This window comes from Protopterus annectens, chromosome 8.part0 (assembly GCF_019279795.1).
Source record: "Protopterus annectens isolate FY-2018-M chromosome 8.part0, PAN1.0, whole genome shotgun sequence".
NCBI lineage: Eukaryota > Metazoa > Chordata > Ceratodontiformes > Protopteridae > Protopterus > Protopterus annectens.
In genome coordinates, this window is record NC_056741.1 from 849,514,758 (window position 1) to 849,537,003 (window position 22,246).

Here is a 22,246-nt window from a genome sequence, read left to right on the forward strand (position 1 = left end):
CACCTCCAGACATCTACTATTACAGAACCTAGCAGCCACTATATCTCTAGGAACCTCCCTAGGAATCACCTTCTTCAATTGGGCAAAGTCTGTGTTGCTGCCATCTCAGCTTGTACGGTTTATCGGGGTAGACATAGATTCAAGGCAAATGCGGGTCTATCTTCCTACAGAGAGAATAGAAACGTTACAATCTCAAGTCCGAGCATTGCTCCTCAAACGCCGAGCCCCAGCAAGGATGGTCCTACAACTGTTGGGTTCCATGTCGGCTACCGTTCTCCTGGTCCCCTTAGCAAGATTACACATGAGGATTCTCCAGTGGCTCCTGTCGGTCCAGTGGTCGTATCAGGAACTTCCTCTCAGCCACCAAATTATAATTACGGAGACGTGCAAACAGGACCTCCATTGGTGGCTTACCTCGTCCAACCTGGATCAGGGGCGACCTTTCGTTCCTCCTCCTCCAGTGGCCACTTTGACTACGGACGCCTCCCAGATGGGGTGGGGGGGGGGCATTACCTGGGCAGGTCAGTTCAAGGCAAGTGGCACCCCGGCGAGACTTCCCTACACATCAACATACTGGAAATGAGGGCAGTGCTTCTGTCGCTTCAAGCACTACACTGCTACCTCCCCCAAGGTATGATTGCCGTTCAGTCCGACAACATGTCAGTAGTCTGGTACCTGAACAAGCAGGGAGGGACCAGGTCCTACCCTCTTTGCAGAGAGGCCATGAGAGTATGGAATTGGGCTGTTGCAACCAACCATTTCTTGGTAGCAACACATATTCCGGGGAGATCCAATGTGATAGCCGACAGACTGAGCAGAACCATTCTCTCCCCGCACGAGTGGTCTCTGAACGACAGAGTAGCTTCTCAGATCTTCAGAAGATGGGGAACTCCTTGTTGCGACCTCTTTGCAACTCCCCTCAACACGAAATGTCTACGGTTCTTTTCTCTTACCCCGAGTCTGGGGAGGTTTCCCAAGGACGCCCTAGTCCAAGCTTGGCCCACCGGCTTACTGTACGCCTTTCCTCCGGTTCCCCTTCTTCCCAGGGTGATCCAGAAGGCGATTCACTTGCAGTGCAAGATGATTTTAGTTGCCCCATACTGGCCTCGTCAAGTCTGGCTGCCATTTCTTCAGAAATACGCACTGGACGGTCCATGGTTCCTGGACCAGGTTCCAGATCTCTTGATCCACCAGTCGGGACAGCTTCACCAGTCCCTTCACTCACTGAAGTTAACAGCTTGGCTCCTCCACTTCCGACTATAGTCAGGAACCAGGTTTTAGACTCAGAAGTTATACATATCTTGTCCTCAGCCCACAAGAATTCGACTAAGAAAATGTATAATAGTAAATGGAAGAGATTCGCCATTTGGGCCCAACTCCGAGGTTTAGATCCCATTACTGCCCCAGTGGCGGACGTTTTGAAATTCTTAGCTTCCCTATTCAATCAAGGTTCTTCAGTCTCTACCATTAAAGTTCAATTAGCAGCTATTTCTAATTTTCATGCAAGTATAGACCCACCTTTGATGAGCAATAAGTTGTGTAAAGCCTTCATGAAAGGTGCTGGGCTGCTACGTCCTCCAGTTTCTCATCCTGCTCCACCATGGGATCTCAATTTCGTATTAGGTGCCTTGACCTCTTCCCCCTGAACCGGCAGCAACTTCTGACTTGAAATTTCTTTCCTGGAAGACCGCTTTTTTGGTGGCAATTACATCAGCCAGAAGAGTTTCGGAACTCCAAGCCCTATGTGTCAACCTGCCGTACCTGGTTTTTCACAAGGATAGAGTATCCCTTAGGCCTAATCCATCTTTTGTTCCCAAAGTTTGTTCGAGTTTCTGTCTTCAACAGTCTTTGGAACTTCCAGTTTTCTTCCCCAATTACTCAGACAGAGCAGAATATATCTTCCATTCATTGGATGTCCACAGACAATTGCGTTTCTACTTCGATAGGACGCACCAAACACGAAAAACAGATCAGTTGTTTGTGTCTTTTTCAGACAATAAATTGGGCAAAGCCGTCAAGAAGGTCACTATTGCCAAGTGGATCAGAGACTGTATCAGTCATATTTATTTTCTTTCTAATACAGAGCTTACAACCACTGTGAAAGCTCATTCTACAAGGGCTATGGCTACTTCAACAGCATTTCATGCTAAGCTTGCCATTAGTGACATTTGTGCTGCAGCTACCTGGTCCTCTCCTCACACCTTTATTTCTCATTACAAATTGGATGTGGCATCTCGGGGGCGAGCTTCCTTCGGTTCCACAGTTCTCAGAAGTGTTTTCCAGTGAGCCACCCAGGAATCAGGTGCTAGGGACGCTGTCCCATCAGTACAGAATGTAGGCGAGATAGGATCACATAACATCTTTTAGTTATGTACTTACCATAACTTTAGATGTTTGGGATCCATCTCGCCTACATTCCTAATACCCACCCTCCTCCCCCCTGCCTTGGAGATCAGAAGAGACCGGACGGCTCGAGTTCGACCGTTTCATCTTGAAACATCTGGCAGTGTTATATCAGCAGTGCATGTGTGGGTGCATGTGTCCGGACAAACAAGATCTGGGGAATTGGTGGTGGTGCATCCTGGGATATAGAATAGCTCAGCCAATTAGAGACTTCGCTCTATTGCATAGCGTGCCGAGTCGGAGCCGAGGATCGGCTCCGAACCCATCAGTACAGAATGTAGGCGAGATGGATCCCAAACATCTAAAGTTATGGTAAGTACATAACTAAAAGTTTGAACTGCAAGGTGATAACTTAATTTTGTTTTATTCATTTATTTTACATTTGATAACCAGGAAAGTCTGACTGGACACAAGTCCTTTTTCAGCGGAGACCTGGGTAGAAAAGCTCCAAGGAAAAAAAAAGTCAGAACATTTACATACAAGAAAACATAGGAGCAAATTACTCTCTATAAAGCAGTACTTTGGTAAACATTTACAAAAAATAATAATAGTAGATGTAGCATTGTTCACCATTACTGAGCAGTGTTACTATAGATCATAAGGGTATACAGATACAGTGCAGGAGGATCCATTCAGATTACAAATGATAGTTACATTTCAGATGGCAAATTGTAGAGATTCGCTCATTGGTGAGCGATGGACATATATTTTTAATTTAGTTTTTATAACACAGGAAACAGAGAAGGAAAATATTTTGAGTGTTTTGGGGGAAGGTTGTTGTTTATCCAGGGGTATTTTATGAGCATAGCCAAGATTAACATAGATATGCTTTGAATATCTTTTTAAAATGGAGTGGGTTAGTAGTGTTAATCATGTAAGAAGGGAGTTTATTCCAGATTTTGGCTGTATAGTTAAAATGGGGGGGGGGGGTCACCAGTAGAATTATTGGCTTTAACTGTAGTCAATAGGGTTTTATTTTTTGAGCACAGATCTCGGTCAGGCGAGTAAGGAAGTAGGAGATTTTGGAGGGAAGGGGTCTTGTCTGTGTAGTGTAGAATTGTATGGGCTGTGGAGAGTTGGTTTGGTTGTAGAGTAGGAGTCGGGGAAGTTCTTGCCAGTTAAGTTTCCTGAGTGCTGTGCGGTGGTGTGTCCTAAATGGTGAGTCTGTGGCAAGTTATAACATGATTGTACTTTGGGTAAGTTGGATTTCTTTAGGTTAGTGAGAATTGGTGAGGCATAGAGAAGAGTTGAGATGGGGTGTGTTTGAGCGATAGTTGCTTTTGTATTTTTAATGAGATATTGTTTGTTTCTACAAATGGTGTCGAGCTTTTTGTGTACTTTTTTATTGTTTGAGCAATATGAATATCAAATTTTAAGTTACTATGGATGACTACATCCAGTAATTTTGTGTGGGTCACAGATGAGATGATAGTATTGTTTAAGGATAGAGTATTGAAATTAGGGAGCGACAAAGTATGTTTTGTAGGTTGAAAAATCGTAAGTTGAGTTTTGTTAGGATTTAGGATTCATTGGGAATTAGATAGCCATGTCTCTACCTATAAAAATGCATCTTGTGTTGTTATGTGTAGTTGTTGAGATGATGCTGCGCATATCAGTGTAGAATCATCAGCATACTGCATGACAGAAGCATACTGTGTTGGAGTATGACATTTGTTAGTAAATATAGAAAACAGTAGGGGACCCAGGATTGATCCATGAGGTACCCCTATTGTAACAGGCAGAAGACAAGAGAACTCTTGCTGCCATTACATGGCTTTTTGATGGTTAGTTATGTAGTCCTGGAACCATGCAATGATAGCTGGGCTTAGATTTAGTTCAGTTAATGCATTAATTAGTTTGTCATGTGAGACCATGTCAAATGCTTTTGAAAGTTCCAGAAATATCGAGGAAGACAAATTTTCCATTGTTTCTATGAACATTGACAATATTAGTGAAAGATAACAGAGCTTTAGTGGTGCTGTGGTAAGGTTGGAAACCATGCTGAATATTAGTAGTTTGTTAGTAGATGGCACATGATTTGTGTATGTGCACTTCTTTCTAGAATTTTCAATGAGAGAAAGTATGGGTATTGGACAATAATTAAACAATTCTGTTGATGTACCTCTTTTATCTAAGGGGATGATATGGGAAGTTTTCCATACAGCAGGAGCTTGTTGTTCAGTTACTGATTTGTTAATAAGAATGGATACAGGGTAGACGATTACATTTTTTTAAGACTCAAGCCACACCCACTAGGAGTTAAAAGTACACACTCAAACGAGCTGTACTGGAAGGAATGAGTTAAATGGGATGTATATCACAGTTTCAGATTGTACTTGGAATCTGTGGTCCTTGCATATCAGTTAATTATGCCTCTCACAGCCCCAGTGCTTTTTTCATAGACAGTCTTTCCTGAAACACTGACAATGAATGGCACCTGCCAATGCATCTTCAACTCAGTGCCTATGTTAGACTGCACAGGAGGATAAGAGTGTTAGAAAAGAGTATGACCGTTATTATGTGCTTATGAAGTAAGTGAACTCATCTGGAATGACATAGTCCATATGATATCTTTGTCAAAGATCGCAGTTGGAAGTAATTCACACAGTTGTACACACAGATGTTTTCATCTTCCTAGTACCTGTGTGTCTACACACATGTACACCTATACCATTTTTACATTGATAGTAGAGGTTACAAACCTAGGAAGAGGTGGAGGAGAAGCAGAAAATTTCTCAGTTTGATCTTGTATAATTTCTTCACCGTATGTGGTGCTCACCCTAGCTGTTCCACTTTAAAGTAGATTCAAAACAAAGTCACTGCAAGTATCTGTTTTAGAAGGACTTTTCCTATGTTTTCTGACTATGCTAGTAATTGTACATTAGTATTTCCTATTAAGTAAACTTAGGTAGATTTGAAGTTTTAGAACATTCCTCTACGCCTCCTCCTTGCTGCATTTGCCATAAAAATAATGCTGAACTAGTGGTTAGTATCAGAAAATCTATATGGAGAAATTTTTTACATGTATAGAGCAGAATATACTTTACTTAGAAGCGAGGCAACTTTGGTAGAAAATAGTCTGTACTGATCAAATTACAGTTTGATATTGAAAGAAGAGAGTCTACTGAACAAATTATAGTACGCTACTGGCACCTTCGTAAGTTTATCAGATTCTGCTCAGGAGTTGGCTGAGCCATATCTGCTTTCTTGTTATATTGTTGAATAATTGTCATGTTATGTCTAGGTGGATTAAAATATACTGCTGATAAGTTAAAAAATTACTTAAATAGCTATGCGATAATCTTTTTGCTATTTATTCATTCCAGAATGTCATATTCCTCTTGAGAAAAAAAAGTGAATTTGAAGCATCTTTGTAATGTAACGAGATAATTTAGAATCCAGTGCAGTGCATGTTTTCTGCATACTGTGATGGGGTAACACTGGAGGAGTTGTGGTTTTATTCTTTTTTTTTTAACAGATGTATAGCTTTCAATGCTTTCTTTTTTCACAGCTGAGTCTGTTTCATCAACACGTTGCTCAACAGATGCTTCCACTTCAAGAAATTCAAACCTTTCTTGTAAAGCTCCGGTTCCTGAAAAAAAGTTAAAGAAAAAGAAGGCATCCAAACAAGAGCCAGTTGAATTCCAACAAATCTTGCAGGGAACATTCTTTGTTCTCAGTGGGTTCCAGAATCCATTCCGTGGAGATCTACGGGACAAAGCTTTAGAAATGGGCGCTAAATATAGACCAGACTGGACGCCAGACAGTACTCATCTGATGTATGTTGAATTATGTCTACATTTTGATCAAACATTGGTTTTATGATATGAAAATTTTGTAGAATGCACATTTTGCTTTTTGCCATTTATTATTCATGATGTAATGATAACCTAAGGCAAGTCTTTACAGTACTGTCAGGCTAATTTTCTTATTTCTGATTATTCTTTAGAGCAAAAACCTTCTGGCTTTACTGCTTTTTTTTTGGCAAGTGTAGAGCTTTTTACTTGGCTGGCATCATTCTTTTGTGGTAGCACAACATCTTTCCATAGTCCGCCTACATTGATGAATCATCTGTGAACCAGTTGTATTCCTGCTGGAAAGGGTCTGCAGCCAATCCTCATACTGGCAAAGTGAAAAGCGTAGGAGAGAGAAGACCAGAGACATGCACACTAAGCTTGAGTGGTAGCACTATCCCCTTATGTACTGGCGCTTTTATTTATAGGTAAATGCCTATTATAAAGAGTGCTGCCCTACCTGACCACCGCTGCTCTGAACCTTGGTCTCCTTCAAAGTTTCCTAGAATAGCATGTGGTTACACTGGCATGTCCCCTGATCTCTGTGGAGAGAGAGAAGGCAGGCTTAGCCTTGTCATTCCTTCCTCCCAGTGCTAGCCCCTGCAGCGGTCTGTGCAGGTAATAAAACTCTAGTTACCTGGACACACTAGCAGAGCTGATAGCAGTGAACCCCATTCTGCTGCAGTACAGCTCGTATGTTAAAGAAAATATCCAAGGACACTAGTGGTATACCACTGATTAGTCCCAAAGCACCCTCATTTGTGCATGATTTTTGTTGCTTTCTGTTTTTTGTCTAGAAGATGTAATTTGTGGAAGCAGGCTTCTGTAGGGATTGACTTCTGTATTCTTCCCTTTTAACATGGCTGGCCCTTACTGCTAAGCTTTTTTTGATGATGAGGTAAATGAAGTTGCAGAGCAGTCTAGATTATTGTACAGTAGGTGTATCCTGTTTAGTCCAATTATATGCTTTGCTTGTTCTGTCTAGTTTTGACATGTCATGTTTTTACCTGAGTCAAAGTTACATCTGCTGTAATAGTGCTGCTACTACCATTTGGTAGTTAACAATTAATAATTATTTTTAATTTTACTTTACCAATTTTTGTCTTTTGTACTCTTTGTTTTGTAAGTAGAACCAGCTGTATGTAACCAAATCACTGATCATTAGACCCATTTTTGCCCTGATTGCTTGTCTGAGATTGCATTTTTACAGTTCTCTTTGTGTCATCACAGTGATAAGTTTTATACCAAAGCAAATTTTGATGTCATACAAATAACTGTTACTAGGAATATATGCTTAGAGCAAGCTGTTGATGTCTTTCAAGAATGCAACTGCAGTCCTAACATATGGGTTGTCCTGCCTCAGGCAGCCCTTCGGTCGGCCAGATTCCAAAGTCTGGGTCCGGCGTCGGCTGATGTCACCTCCTCCCTGACGTCAGAACGGCTGGGGTATAAAAGCATCAACCGACGCCATCTTCTTCAGTCTTTCTTGCCGCGCGGTGCCCGAAGCCGAAGCAGTTCGCAAGTGCCGGTCGGCCAGCTCCTGTGTTTTCAGATCCGAAGTCATCAAAAAGCTAAGTACCCCGTTGGGGAACCTTTTCTTGCCTCAGCCGATGTCAGATAAAACTGCAAAAGTTAATAATTGCTTGTCTTGTTGTAAACAAATACCTCATAAGGACTTCCATTCTTACTGCCTTCCCTGCCTCGGCCCAGACCACGACGTCTCGGCCTGTGCTGCCTGTGCTTGCTTTAATAAGCGCACACTTAGGCGCCGGGCAGAATTTGCTGAAGACTTTTTTGGGGAAAATTACTCCTATATCATGCCGTCGGAACAACTGACAGCACATATTTCCAAAAAACGGAAGGACCGGGACCAACATTCACGGCCCGCGACTTCCACCGACACCACGTTTAAGCCTACCGCGAGTGCATTGGTCTCCGGAGGTGGTAATTCTACCGCTCCAGGCCGACGACACCGCTTTACCGCACACTTCGGTCCCGGAGGCTTCCCCGGTGCCGGTTGTTGATTTTCCTCCTGAAACCGAAGCCCAAGATTTGCCTGACACCATACCGGTGGACAAAGTTACTCCAGCACGTGGGGCAGCTAGGCCTCCTGTGTTTATGTCTATCAAGGCCTACACATGTGCTAAGGCTGCCAGCCAGGCTAAGTCGCACCCTCCTAAATCTTTTTCACAGGGTCCCACTTCTGATAAACAGATCATGACTTTAGCTGCTCATCTAATTTCTTTAATTAGGGGCTCTCAGGCTCATCCAGACAGAGGTTCTCAGCCGCCTTCAAGCAAAAGGCCTAGGGTTGAGCAGGCAGATGCCCTTTCCTCAGATGAAGCCTCTGGTGAGTCAGGCCTTTCAGACTCCCAGGAAGAATCCTTCCCGGCCTACGAGGATTCTGATGCTGATGAATCCATTCCCTCTGCCTCTCCTCCTGAGGATATTTCTTTCGGGGAAATTCTCCATTCCATGAGAGTACATTTTCAGTGGCAGGGCCAGGATTTCTCCGACTCCAGGAAAAGGCTTTGGACCTTCCTTAAGTTACCCCAGCACAGGCCTTTAGCTATACCCCGAGTGTTAGATGTATTGGATGATGTGTTCGCAGACTCCAGTACTTCTCCTGATTCTCTCCCTCCTGCTCCTGTCAAGCCAGACAGATATTACAGGGTTCTTGAAATTCATAAACATCTTTTTAAGGCCCACTCTGTTGATCTAGAAACTATTTCTCAGGGGCCCAAAGGAGTGGCCACTTCCACGGCCAAAAATCCTTTGCCTGCAGACAGGGAATCTAGGTCCCTGGAGAGGTGGGGTAAAAAAGTTTAGACCTCATCCACCCTTGCTATGAGGGCACTTAACTGCCTTTTTCATATGTTTCAGTATCAGGATTTCTTGATGGATGATTTGCAGAAAAAGTTAACCTCTCCTGAGCCTTTAGATAGAAAGGCCTTGCAGGATTTGCTTCATAATTCTCAGCAGGTTAGCAATCATTTTCTTCAGTGCGGTTATGATGCATTGGAAGCTTCATGTAGGGCAGCTATGACAGGGGCCGTCATACGTAGACATGCTTGGTTAGAAGAACCGACATTACCAGATCATGTTAAAGTAAAGCTTCTAGATGCACCTCTGGAAAAAGACAAGCTATCTGGTGCTAATGCACAGGGTGTGTTGAAATCAATTGAGGAGAAGGCTAAATCAGTACAAACAGTCAAAGATTTCCTCCAGGTTCAGCCACCAAGGTTCAGTAGGAATTGGCCTTCGAAGAATTGGTCCTTTCCAGACACTGACAAGTTCCAAAGGGGAAAAAACAGGCGTGCTCGAGGTAGAGGGCAATACCGAGGCTCCTACAGGGGCCGCCAATGGCAACCAACTCATCAGAGATGTGGCGCAGGAACTTCTACTGCTCCTCAGGGACAATCACAATGACTTGACTTTGACACCGCCGACCAAGGCTTAGAGAGAAGCACCTTTAGGCGGAAAGTTATCTATATTTTCAAAAAACTGGCACGTTTTTACAAAGGACAAATAGATTTTGGACATAATAGACAAGGGTTACAGGTTCCACTTCCATACCTTACCACCAAGACAAGGCATGCCAAACCTGCCACAAAATCAAAGGGCAGAGGCACTCATACAAGTTTCAAAGCTTCTACAGATCAAAGCAATAGAAAAGGTTCCTCCTCAGGAACAAGGCCAGGGATTCTACTCAAGACTATTCCTTGTTCCAAGAAAAGAAAAACAATGGAGGCCTATACTGGACTTGTCCGCTCTAAACACTTTTCTCATTGTGCCAAAATTCAAAATGCTGACGTTACAGCAACTTCTTCCCATGCTGGGCAAGGAGTCTTGGCTGGTTACTCTGGACCTCAAGGAGGCATACCTGCATGTCCCAATCAGACACAGCTGCAGAAGATACCTCAGATTTCTTGCAGGGTCAGAGCATTATCAATTCTCAGCATTGCCTTTTGGCTTATCTACTGCGCCCAGAGTATTCACGAAATGCCTGGCATCAGTAATTGCACATTGCAGACTTCAGGGGATACAAATATATCCTTACCTGGACGACTGTCTTATACAAGCGGACAGCAAGCAAGCCTTGATAAGACACTTGGACTATGTCATTCACTTACTACAGGCTTTGGGATACACAGTCAACATTCAAAAATCAAGACTACTGCCATCCCAACAAATAATTTTTCTAGGAGCCAAACTGGACACAAACTCACAAATGGCTTTCTTCACAGAAGAAAAATAAGAACAATTAACAGATTACTTCAAAAGCCTAGCAAAGCACACCCAGATGACTGCAAGGAAAATCCTGCAGGCCCTGGGTTTCATGGCATCTTGCATTCTTCTGATTCCACTGGCAAGACTACACATGAGAAAACTACAATGGTACCTAAAAAGTTTATGGTCTCAGCACAGCCACAACTTGGAAGCAATTATTCCACTCATTCCATGTCTACAAAAGGAATTTTTGTGGTGGGCACAAGCAAGCCAGCTAAACAAAGGCATGTCTTTCAACAAACCTCAAGCAAGCCAAACCATTACATCAGACACCTCAGATCATGGATGGGGGACGCACATGGAGGGCAGATGCATTCAAGGGCAATGGACACCCCGAGAATTGCATCTTCACATCAATCAAAAAGAGATGTTGGCAGTGATTCATGCAGTCGAGGCCTTCGGAAAATTTCTTCAGCAAGGCCATCTGCTAATAAAGACAGACAACACCACTGTTATGTGGTACATAAACAAGCAAGGAGGTACCCATTCTTACCCCCTCTGCAGACTAACAGTGACTCTTTGGGAAAAGTCCCTGAAACTGAACATACAGTTGCAATCCCAGTTTGTCCCAGGCAAGGACAATGTTCTAGCGGACAGTCTAAGCAGAAACATTATGGACCTGCACGAATGGATGTTGCATCCAGACATTTTTTCACAAATAACTCATGCATGGGGAAGGCCGGACATAGATCTATTTGCCTCACACCTCAATCATCATCTGAAGAAGTTCTGCTCAAGGACACACCATCCTCAAGCCTGGAGAATGGATGCTCTCTCCTTTAGCTGGAATTCTCTAACAATCTATGCATTTCCACCTCTACCATTAATGACCAAGGTATTACTGAAGATCAAAGCAGAACAACCGAAAGGCATTTTGATAGCTCCAGACTGGCCAAGACAGCACTGGTATCCATTACTAAGGAGCATAACTCGCACCAAGCCATGGCACCTGCCTCAATGGCCTCTGCTTATAACTCAGCACAATTACAGGACTGTTCATCCCAACCTGCAAACATTTCAACTGACAGCTTGGAGAGTTCCATGACTTCTCCCCATATCTCTCTCTCCAAAAAAGTTCAAGAGATCTTACTGGAAGCACGCAGACCTTCCACCAGAAAAACTTATTCAGCCAAATGGAAGAGATTCAACATCTGGAATGCCAGCAAGGGTCAGGATGCATCAGTAATGAGCATCCCACAGATACTAGAATACTTGGCAGAAATGCTTCACAATGGCCTTTCATATTCTTCCATAAAAATACACGCTTCAGCAATTTCAGCAAAATACAACTGTGATCCACCTGTGTTTTCACATCCTTTGCTGAGACAGTTTCTAAGAGGGATAAAGAATATTAAACCTCCAAGAAGACCACCAGTGCCTGCTTGGGACCTCAACTTCGTCTTGGAAAAATTAACTCTTCCTCCTTTTGAGCCAGCAGCATCTTCAGAATTGCAATTTCTCTCCTGGAAAACAGTTTTCCTGTTGGCAATTACTTCAGCAAGAAGAGTTTCGGAAATACAAGCCCTCATGGCAGTACCTCCATTTCTCATTTTCCATTAGGACAGAGTCTCTTTAAGGACCAATCCTTCATTCATGCCAAAAGTGATATCCAGGGTTTCTCTAAATCAAGCAATTCACCTGCCTACTTTCTTTCCCAATCCTCAAAATAAAGGAGAAAAGCTGCTGCACCTTTTGGACATACACAGGCAATTGCGCTACTACTTGGACAGAACAAAGGCCAACAGAAAGTCTGACCAGTTATTTGTAGCTTATGCTGCTGGAGTACAAGGAAAGGCAATTTCCATCAAACAATTTCAAAATGGATTGGAAACTGCATCAGATTCTGCTACTCTTTCCATGGAAAAGGTGTGCCAGCCAATATCAGGCCACACTCCACCAGAGCGACAGCCACCTCCACAGCTTTTCTAAGAGGGGTGGCTACAAAGGACATTCTAGAAGCTGCTACATGGAGCTCCTTGCATACATTTTCCAAACATTACAACCTGCCTTTATCTTCCAGATCCCGAGCAGGCTTTGCTTCTGCAGTCCTGCAGGGCATTTTAGCTACACCATCCTTATCTTAGATCCTACCACCCCCAGCTTGGCTATGGTATTCAACCCATATGTTAGGACTACAGTTGCATTCTTGAAGGACATAGTACAGTTTTGTACCTACCATAAATGTAGATGTCCGATAGATATGCAACTGCAGTCAGGTTTTCCCTCCCTCCTACCCCTCTGTAATTCTCTTTTTTAGGGTCCACTCCCCCCTTTTCATATTAGCTGGGGATATCTGTTATGGTGTATCTGTTTATTACTGTTTTGCATGTCTGGAATTTTTTATCCATTCACTAAATTTAGCCTTCCTTGGAGGGCACCTGGCATCTGGGGCAAGAAACACTGAAGAAGATGGCATTGGCTGATGCTTTTATACCCCAGCCGCTCTGACGTCGGGGAGGAGGCGACATCAGCCGACGCCGGACGCAGACTTTGGAATCCGGCCGACCGAAGGGCTGCCTGAGGCAGGACAGCACATATGTTAGGACTGCAGTTGCATATCTATCGGACATCTACATTTATGGTAGGTACAAAACTGTACTTTCTTCTTCTTTAGGCTTTTCCCAGTTAGGGGTCGCCACAGAAGAACTCCGGTCCGCTAATGATTGGCAGTAGATTTTTACTGTGCCGAGGTGCCAGTTCGACGCCCAACCTTCAATGAAGGCATGCCCATCCACGCATGTCTTTTGAACACCACTCGACCGCGGGGAGGACATGCAGACTCCACACAGAAGGCGCTCCAGCCGAGAATCGAACGGAAGAACCTCTTGCTGTGAGGCGCCAACGCTACCGCTGCACCGTTAATGTGCAAAAACGTGCTCTAGTAGTACTCATCACCTCAAGGCTTTCTTACATCTTACTTGCTGATGCCTGTGCTGAGCTCAAAAAGCAATAGAATAGTCTTTTCTGTATGCCAGGAATGTCAGATTTTGCAAGTTGTCTCCCTGCTCTGAAACGTTAAACAACTGTAAGTCATTAGTGTCAGGGCCACCTGGAAATGTTGTGCAGTTTTGCTATTTTAGATTGCCCATTTCAGTATGTATTGTCACTACTAGTATGACTTGATTAGCCTGTTCTTACCCTGACTTAATGTTGTGTCTCTGGTACCATAGTAAGCTGTGCTGTTGAACTGTTCATCCAGACATTTTGACTTTATTTTTTATCACACACAATTTTTAACTTGAAAATTGTCATTATTGCACTATTTGTTTACTTATCTTAATTTTTGTGACTTAAGTATGCCAGCTGCAGGTTATTTATCTGGTGATGTCATCTTCATTTACATCAACCTGTGGGTCTCGGTTCTGACCGGCCACTCTCTAAACTTAAGATTCCAGACTTGAGATCCTCCCTTCTACCCATAATGCCCTACTCTCCCACACTACCTCAGATTTCGTTTGCCTCGTGTTTGTTCAACAGTGAGGTTCCCGGGCTGGATGCTTCTCTGTTAATTTTTTGTGTGTGAGTGTTACATTTAAAAGTTGTTTATACTATCTACATACTATCTTCTTCTACTTATGTATCTTTCTGCTAGTTGTTTTCTTCTGCTTTTCTTTGCTGTTTAATTGGATTTCTCATGCCACAATCCCTTTCCTGTCTTTCTTAATAATAATAAAAAAAAAAATTCTCTGCCTATTCTCCTTTTCTTTCCTTTCTCTGTGACTGACTAGAAACCACTGGGTTTCAAGAAATGCACTTCCTGTGGACATAAGATCCCACTGTCTGATGCCCACACAGAGTGCGTTTACTGCCTTTGAGGCCTATACATCTAGACTTCCACTGTGAGGTGTGCAAGGGGTTCCAACCTAGGGCTCTGGCAGATAGGAGGATCGAGCTTATATTCAAGGGCTTGCTCCCTCCGTCTTCCTTTTTGGGCATCCCCTTCTACTTTGGGGGCTAAACTCCCCTCCAGAAAGTCCAGGGAAGCCCGGGGGAGCAGGAAGCGCTCACCTTTGAGGTCCTCCTCAGAGCTACCCAAGAAGGCTTCAAGAGTTTTCGGAACCAACCCACTCTGATCCAGGGTCCTCAAGTCCTATCCCCTGTCCTCCGCCCCATCATTCTCTGTGACTTTGGGGCTGAGTGCTACTTCCATGGCTATCCTGATGTCTGTTTTGGCCCCATACTTGCCTCATACTGGACTGTCCCAAGTGCGTCTCGGAACCGTAGCTTCAAAGCCAGCTCCCGGGGGGGGGGGGTATGTTGACAGCAACTCCGAACTTATCAGAGCTGTCTCCCCTTCAGGACGTCGGCCTTTGACAGCTCAGTCCTGAATCCCCCTTCAGAGCAGGAGCCCCCCCCCCCCCCGAGGCATCTGCTTTGGTGGCTTAGGCCCCGAGCGAACTGCTTTCAGAGGGTTGGAGCCCTTCTGCTTCGGAAGAGCCTCAGTTCACACCTCCTTAGAACTTCCCCGATCCGGTCTGGTGTGTGAGGCCTCGAGTCTGCACGTGGACAGCAAGGCCTGGAAAGCCTCCACAGTCTCCGTCTGCGGATCCCCGAGAGTCTTCAGACACCTTCCAGAGTGTTCCACCAAGAAGGTCCCCCAGAAGAGGTTGTGTAAGAGGAGGCACATGGATTCGCCCAAGGAATCCCTTACCACAGACACAGATTTAGAGGAAGGAAAAGGGTCCCCAGGTCTCCATCTGATGAGGTCTCCTTTGGAAACATTCTAGAAATCCTACGCTAGAGAGGTGGCTGGTCTGCCCAAAACCCTTCCCTGGAGGAATTGATGCTGTGAGAGGCTTTCAGATCCAGCCCATCTACCACCTGGTTGTCTTCTCCTGCCGACCCCCTTATCGAGCTAGTGTTGACTACGGCATTGAAGGAGCCGGATACAGTAGAGTTGATCCCCAAGCGGGCGGACAAAATTTTGAGTTCCTTCAGACAGGACTTTTTGGACCTAGGATATCTCAGTAGATGCTATGGTTGTTGCAGCAGCTACCAAAAAGGAGCTTCCAAAGGAGAGCTCTTCTGTCCATCCCCCCAACAGAGAATCGCGAGTGTTGGACAGATTTGGGAAAAGACTTTATGCCTCTTCCCACGTTTAACTTGAGGGCATTGAACTACCTATCACATTTTATGAGGCTACAAAGGGATTTGGTGAAAGAACTTTCTAGCTCGTCCCCTGGGTCCATATCTGCAGAGGAACAGATGACTTTTTCCTCCAGACTGGCCATTCTCCAATCACTGGCTAATGCGTCCATGAGGCTGATAACTCGCACTGCAGAGGGTACCTCAGGGGCATCCTGTGTCGGCATTGCCATATGGCACCATGCCTGGGTGAGGCTTTGTGACTTTGCAGAGCCTTTCAAACAGTCTTTTATCAATGCCCCCTTTGATGGCTCCACCTTATTTGGGCCTACGGTTCATGACACATTCTCCCGCAGCAAATAGGATGGAAAGACCTTGTCTGCCATTGGGATCCATTTTTCTACCCCACAAAGGTCCTTTTCTAAGAACCAGCATGGGAGTAAAACGGCATGGTTTCATAAGTCTCAGGGTCATTTTCAGAATGCGCAGGGAGATTTTTTCCCCCAGGGACAGAGGGAGAAACAACTATAATGGAAGACACTGCACACATGGCCAAAGGGGTGTGCAAAACTAAGGGTCATGAGAAACTTTCTTGGATCGACCCTTCCAGCACTCCTGAACGGTTGCCCAGCTGCCTTCCTCTGGAGGGAGACAAGGGGCGCTTCTCCCTGCACCTAGCAGCCTGGGAGGACATCACAAATGGATGCTAAGGATCATATCCAGAGGATACTACATTCCCTTTTTAGAAACTCCCAAACAAAGAAATCACCTCCCCAATGTTCCACTTAGTCAGAGGGAGGATTCAGCCTTAGAAATAGAAAAACTGCTAAGCAAAAGAGTTATCCGGAAGGCCATTCAAGTCTGATTGGGTGTTTACTCCAGGTTCGTTTTAGTGCCCAAAAGACAGGGGACTTATGGCAGATTCTGGATTTGATCACCTTGAGCAAGTTGGTGAAGCACATGAAGTTCAGGATGTCATGATTTAATCCATCTTACCTGTTCTGAAGATTACCAATTAGATGTGCTCTGTAGACCTGACGAATGCATACGACCACATACCGATGGACAGACGCTCCAGGCAATACCTACGTTTTAGACTAGGAGCCAGTCACTACCAATTCAGATCACTCCTGTTTGGTCTCACCACAGCACCCCAGGGTGTTCACCAAATGTTTGGCAGTGTTGGCAGCACACCCCAGGCTGCAAAGTTTCCACATTTTCCTTTATCTGGATGACTGGCTTCTGACTGCATCAACCAAGCATCTACTGATCCAGAGCTAGGGATTACCTTCTATATCTGGCCCCTCTTCTAGGAATCACAAGCAGTATTCAGAAGTCTCAGCTGCTGCAACCAGTTCAGGTTATAGATTTTATTGTCTGGACACAAGGGTATCCCAAGCCTTTCTAAAGACAGAGAGAATTACAAGTTTTAAGACATCAAGGCAGACAGATTCTGGCCGTCCTGACTTCTCTGGCCAGCTTGACAAATTATAGTACGCTACTGGCACCTTCATAGTTTATCAGATTCTGCACAGGAGTTGGCTGAGCCATATCTGCTTTCTTGTTATGGTGGCCACTATAACTTTTCTTCTACCTACTACGTGCCTACACATGTGGATCCTGCAATGGACGTTAGAGGTCCAGTGGTCTCTTCACAGGAATCCCTTGAGCTTCCCCATCAAGCTGCCCAGAGTATGCAAGGATTCACTGCTTTGGAGGCTTCACTCTGCAGACATTTCTCAAGGACGGCCATTTATCCTTCTTCCCCCAAATGCCATGGTGACCATGGATGCCTCCTGGATGGGGTGGGGTGGGGCATTATCTGGGTCGGATGGTTCAGGGCACGTGGAAGCCCCAGGAGACCAACTTCCATATCCACGTACTGGAGAAGAGCGTTGCAAGATCTTCACAGCCTTCTACTTCCAGGGACTATTGTAATACAGACAATATGTCTGTGGTATGGCACATCAACAAATGAGGGAACCAGGTCCTACCCCCTATGTCAGGAAGCAGTGAGGGTGTGGCAGTGGGTGATCTCTACCAACCGCTTTCTGATAGCAACGCACATTCTGGGAGAGTCCAACATATTAGTGGACAAGCTCAGCTGAGTGGTACTCATGCCTCACGAGTGGTCTTTAAATCTATCCAGGACAAAACTCATCTTCCAGAAATGGGGTCAGGCTCGCTGTGATCTGTTTGTGTCCTCTCTCAGCAACAAATGTGGCAAGTACTTTACCATGCTTTCTCCCTCAGGGACAGTCACCCAGAGACATTGTAGTCTATACTTGGCCTCTTGGTCTTCCCTACTCCTTCCCTCTTCTGCCATTAATTCCCAAGTTTTTACAGAAGGCTCTCAGGTTGAAAAGCAAGGTAATCTTCATTGCCCCCTTCTGGCCCCGACAAGCCTGGCTCACCTTTCTTTGGTCTCATCCGATATGCCAGCCATTGAGGTTGAAGCCGATTTCGGATCTTCTTTCCCACCTGTCATGGCATCCCCACCCAGACCTTAAGGGTTTGAAGCTAACTGCATGGTTTCTGCACTTCTGATGAGGACAAGATGTCCCAGGCTTTCTTCCCCTATCCAAAGGATTCTGTTCTCATCCTTTAGGTCTTCAGCCCATAGGATTTACAAAAGTAAATGGAAAGGGTTTTCCGTTTGGGTGCAGCCGAAGCAGATAGACCCCTTTACGGCTCCTATTGTGGTCATTTTGGATTTTTTGGCATCCCTGTTCCATGATGGCGCTAGCTATTCTGCCGTTAAGGTCCAGCTCACAGCTATTTCCAGTTTTCATTTAGGTCTAGACCCCCCCCCCCAGCATCATTTAGAGTGCCTTTTTGCTTTGTGCACCAATCAAAGACCCTACCTCTCCATGGGACCTGACTATGGTTCTGCAAGGATTGGTGCATCCTCCCTTTGAGCCAGTGGCTACATTTGAGTTAAAATTTCTGTCTTGGAAAACCCATTCACTAGTGGCTGTCACCTTTGCAAAAAGAGTGTCTGAACTTCAAACTCTTTCCACTAAATTCCCACACTTAGTTTTTCACAAAGACAGGGGAACTTTATGTACAAATCTGTCCTTTTTGCGTAAGGTAGCCCAGAGAGGGGAACATTAATCAGCTGTTAATCTTCCTGTCTTTTTCCTTAATTATTAGAGTAAAGGAGAGTATACCCTTCATCTGCTAGATGTACATAGGCAATTACCTTTCTACTTAAAACCAAATCCTTCAGGAGGTCTGAGTATTTGTATCCTTCGCTGAGGGAAAGAGAAGAAAATTCATTACCAGGGCTACTCTTTCTAGGTGGTTGAGAGACTGTATTTCCTTTGTATATTCGACCAGAAACATACCCTTGCCAGGTCCTGTTAAAACTCAGTCTTACAAGGTCAATGGCGACTTCTCAAGCCTTCTGGTCCAGGATTTTGATTGAAGATATTTGTGCTGCATCTACATGGTAAAATCCTGATGTTCATCGTGTTTCACTGCTGCAGTCATTAGACTTGGGTTATCCGGCCGTCAAGCGGTCCCTCAGTCGACCAGAGTTCCAAAGTCTTGGTCCAGCGTCGGTTGCTGTCACTTCTTCCATGACGTCAGTGCGCCAGGGGTATATAAGATGCAGCAGACGCCATTTTCTCCAGTCTTTCTTGCCACGCAGTGCTCGAAACAAAAGTAGTTCGTAAGTGCCGGTCGGCCGACTCCTGAGATTTTCAATTCGAATTTTCAGAACCAAAGTCTTCAATAAAGCTAAGTACCCCGTTGGGGAAAATTTTTCTTGCCTCAGACCGATGTCAGTAAAAGTTAATAATTGTATTTCTTGTGGGAAGCAAATACCTCATAAGGATTTTCATTCTTACTGTACTCCATGCGTAGGCCCAGACCATGACGTCACTAGTTGTCGGTTTTGTGCTAGATTTAACAAACGCGCTATTAAACGTCGGTTTGATTTTGCTCGCCATTACTTTGGGCGAAGGTTTAATTATACCATGCCGTCGGAAAAACCGACGTCCAGAATACACAAAAAACAGAAAGACAAGGATAAGGACAGGCATCCGAGGCCCAAAACTGCCGATGAAGCCTCTTCTAGGCCAGTCGCCGGTTCCCGGTTCTCAGTGAGGCGCTTTCGCAGCCCCTGACACCCACTACCTCAGAGCCACAGGCCGCCTCCGACTCCCATGTGGAGATGTCTAGGCCTCTGGATACTCAAGGTGTTGGGCCTACGGAAACTAACCCTTCAGATGGGTCCGGAGCCGCTGAGCAGGCATCGGTTTCTGAGGGTGTTTTTAGACCACCACAGATTACCATAAAAACTACAGCCAAGTCTAAAACTCCATTAAAGACAAAGAAGCAAGTACAGCATTCACCTGGACAGGCCTCCATGCCTAAAAAAACAGATGCTCAAAATGGCCGAAAACTTAATTGCTCTGATTAGGGGTATCCATCCCCCTCCTGATAAAAGGCCTAGGCAGGATACAGACTGTGATTCCTGTGACCAGGTTTCCATTTACTCTGATTTCTCTTCAGACCAGGAATACTCTTTACCCCCCTATGAGGACTCTGATGCTGAAGAATCAATTCCTTCAGCCTCTCCTCCAGAGGATTATTCTTTTTGGGCAACTTTACATACCATGCGGGAGCATTTCCATTGGGAGGGCCAGGATTATTCAGAATCCAAGAAAAGGCTCAGAGATTTTCTTTTATTACCTCAGCACAGACCCCTTGCTATTCCGCCAGTGTTAGATATTGTGTTCTCTGAATCCAGTTTAAATCCTGATTCTTTGCCCCCTGCTCCAGTCAAGCCAGTCAGGTACTATAGAGTCCCTGACTCTCACAAATTTCTTTATAAAAGCCCTGTTGCTGACCCAGAAACTATTTCCCAGGGTCCCAACGGGGTAAAGGCTTCCACGGCTAAGAATCCAGTTCCCTCTGACAGGGATTCTAGAGCATTAGACAGATGGGGGAAGAAAGTTTACACTTGTGCAACTTTAGCAGTGAGAGCTTTAAATTGCCAGTTTCACATGCTTAAATACCAACAATATTTAATGTCTCTGTTAAAGCAGAAAATGATTACAAGTTCAGAACAACCTGACTATAAGGAAATGCAGGAGTTATTGCATGCAGCTGAACAACTGGGCAAACATACTCTGCAATGTGGTTTTGATTCACTAGAGGCTTCTTGTAGAGCAGCAGTCACAGGATCTGTGATTCGAAGGCATGCTTGGTTAAAAGAACAAGGTTTACCTGATCATGTTAAGGCTAAATTATTGGATGCTCCTTTACAGCAGGATATTTTATTTGGTGTTAAGGCAGAAGAGGTATTAAAGAAAATGGAGGATAAGGCAAAATCTATGCAAACGGTGAAGGATTTCTTAAGGTACAGCCACCTAGATTTAGCAGAAATTGGCCTTCAAAGAATTGGTGCTTTCCAGTGTCAGACAGACCACAAAGAGGCAGATACATACACCAAAGAGGCAGATCTCAGCCCCAAGGCTCATACAGACCACGACAGTGGGGTGCACCAACCCCAAAAGGAGGTGAAGACAAGTTACAACCTTACAGGAAACAGTCCCAATGACTTCCCCCTTCGAATGCCAAGCACTTACCGTTTGGCAGCTCCCTTAGGGGGAAAACTTGCACTTTTATCTCAAAATTGGCATATAATCACCCAAGACAAATGGGTTCTGAATATTGTCTCTCAATGTTACAGGTTCCACTTTCACACTCTACCAAGGCTAAAAGGAATGCCAGACATTGCGCAAAATCAATGGGCAGAGGCACAAAAACAAATTACAGCCCTCATGGACATGAGAGCTATTCAAAAAGTGCCATAACAGGAACAAGGACAAGGATTTTACTCAAGACGTTTTCTGGTACCCAGAAAGGACAAAGTCTGGAGACCCATACTAGACCTTTGTACTCTAAATACTTAACTGGATGTTCCGAAATTCAAAATGTTGACACTACAGCAGCTTCTTCCCATGCTGGGCAAGAAGGCTTGGCTTGTTACTTTGGACCACAAAGAGGCATACCTGCATGTCCCTATCATACAAAATTGCAGAAGATACCTCAGATTCTTAGCTGGTTCAATGCATTACCAATTCTCTGCACTGCCCTTTGGCTTATCTACTGCGCCCAGGGTCTTCACAAAGTGCCTGGCACCAGTAATTGCATTTTACAGACAAAAAGAAATTCAAATATATCCATACCTGGACGACTGCCTCATTCAAGCAGAGAACAAGGACATTCTTCTAAAGCATCTGGCGTTTGCAAAAAGGTTGCTAATTTGCCTACGGAACACAGTAAACAAAAAGAAGTCAAAACTAGTGCCCTCACAAGAGATAATATTCCTGAGTGCCAGCTTAAATACTATGGCCTAGATGGCTTAGCTCACTCCAGACAAGCAAGGACAACTGACTCAGTACTTTCAATTGATGGCAACAAAAAGGAATTCAAATATATCCATACCTGGACGACTGCCTTATTCAAGCAGAGAGCAAGGACATTCTTCTAAAGCATCTGGAGTTTGCAAAAACGTTGCTAATTTGCCTAGGGTACACAGTAAACGAAAATAAGTCAAAACTAGTGCCCTCACAAGAGATAATATTCCTGGGTGCCAGCTTAAATACTATGGCCCAGATGGCTTAGCTCACGCCAGACAAGCAAGGACAACTGACTCAGTA

General features: G+C 44.6%; 1 protein-coding gene across 3 annotated transcripts in view; it reads left to right on the plus strand.

The window, feature by feature from the left end:
* Positions 1 to 22,246, plus strand: part of XRCC1 (X-ray repair cross complementing 1) — a 1,655,904-nt gene that overhangs the window by 657,488 nt on the left and 976,170 nt on the right. For all 3 annotated transcript variants that reach the window (XM_044080346.1, XM_044080348.1, XM_044080347.1), the window contains one exon: positions 5,915 to 6,182. In XM_044080346.1, the coding sequence (XP_043936281.1) occupies positions 5,915 to 6,182 (268 nt within the window). The remainder of the gene's footprint in view (positions 1 to 5,914; positions 6,183 to 22,246) is intronic.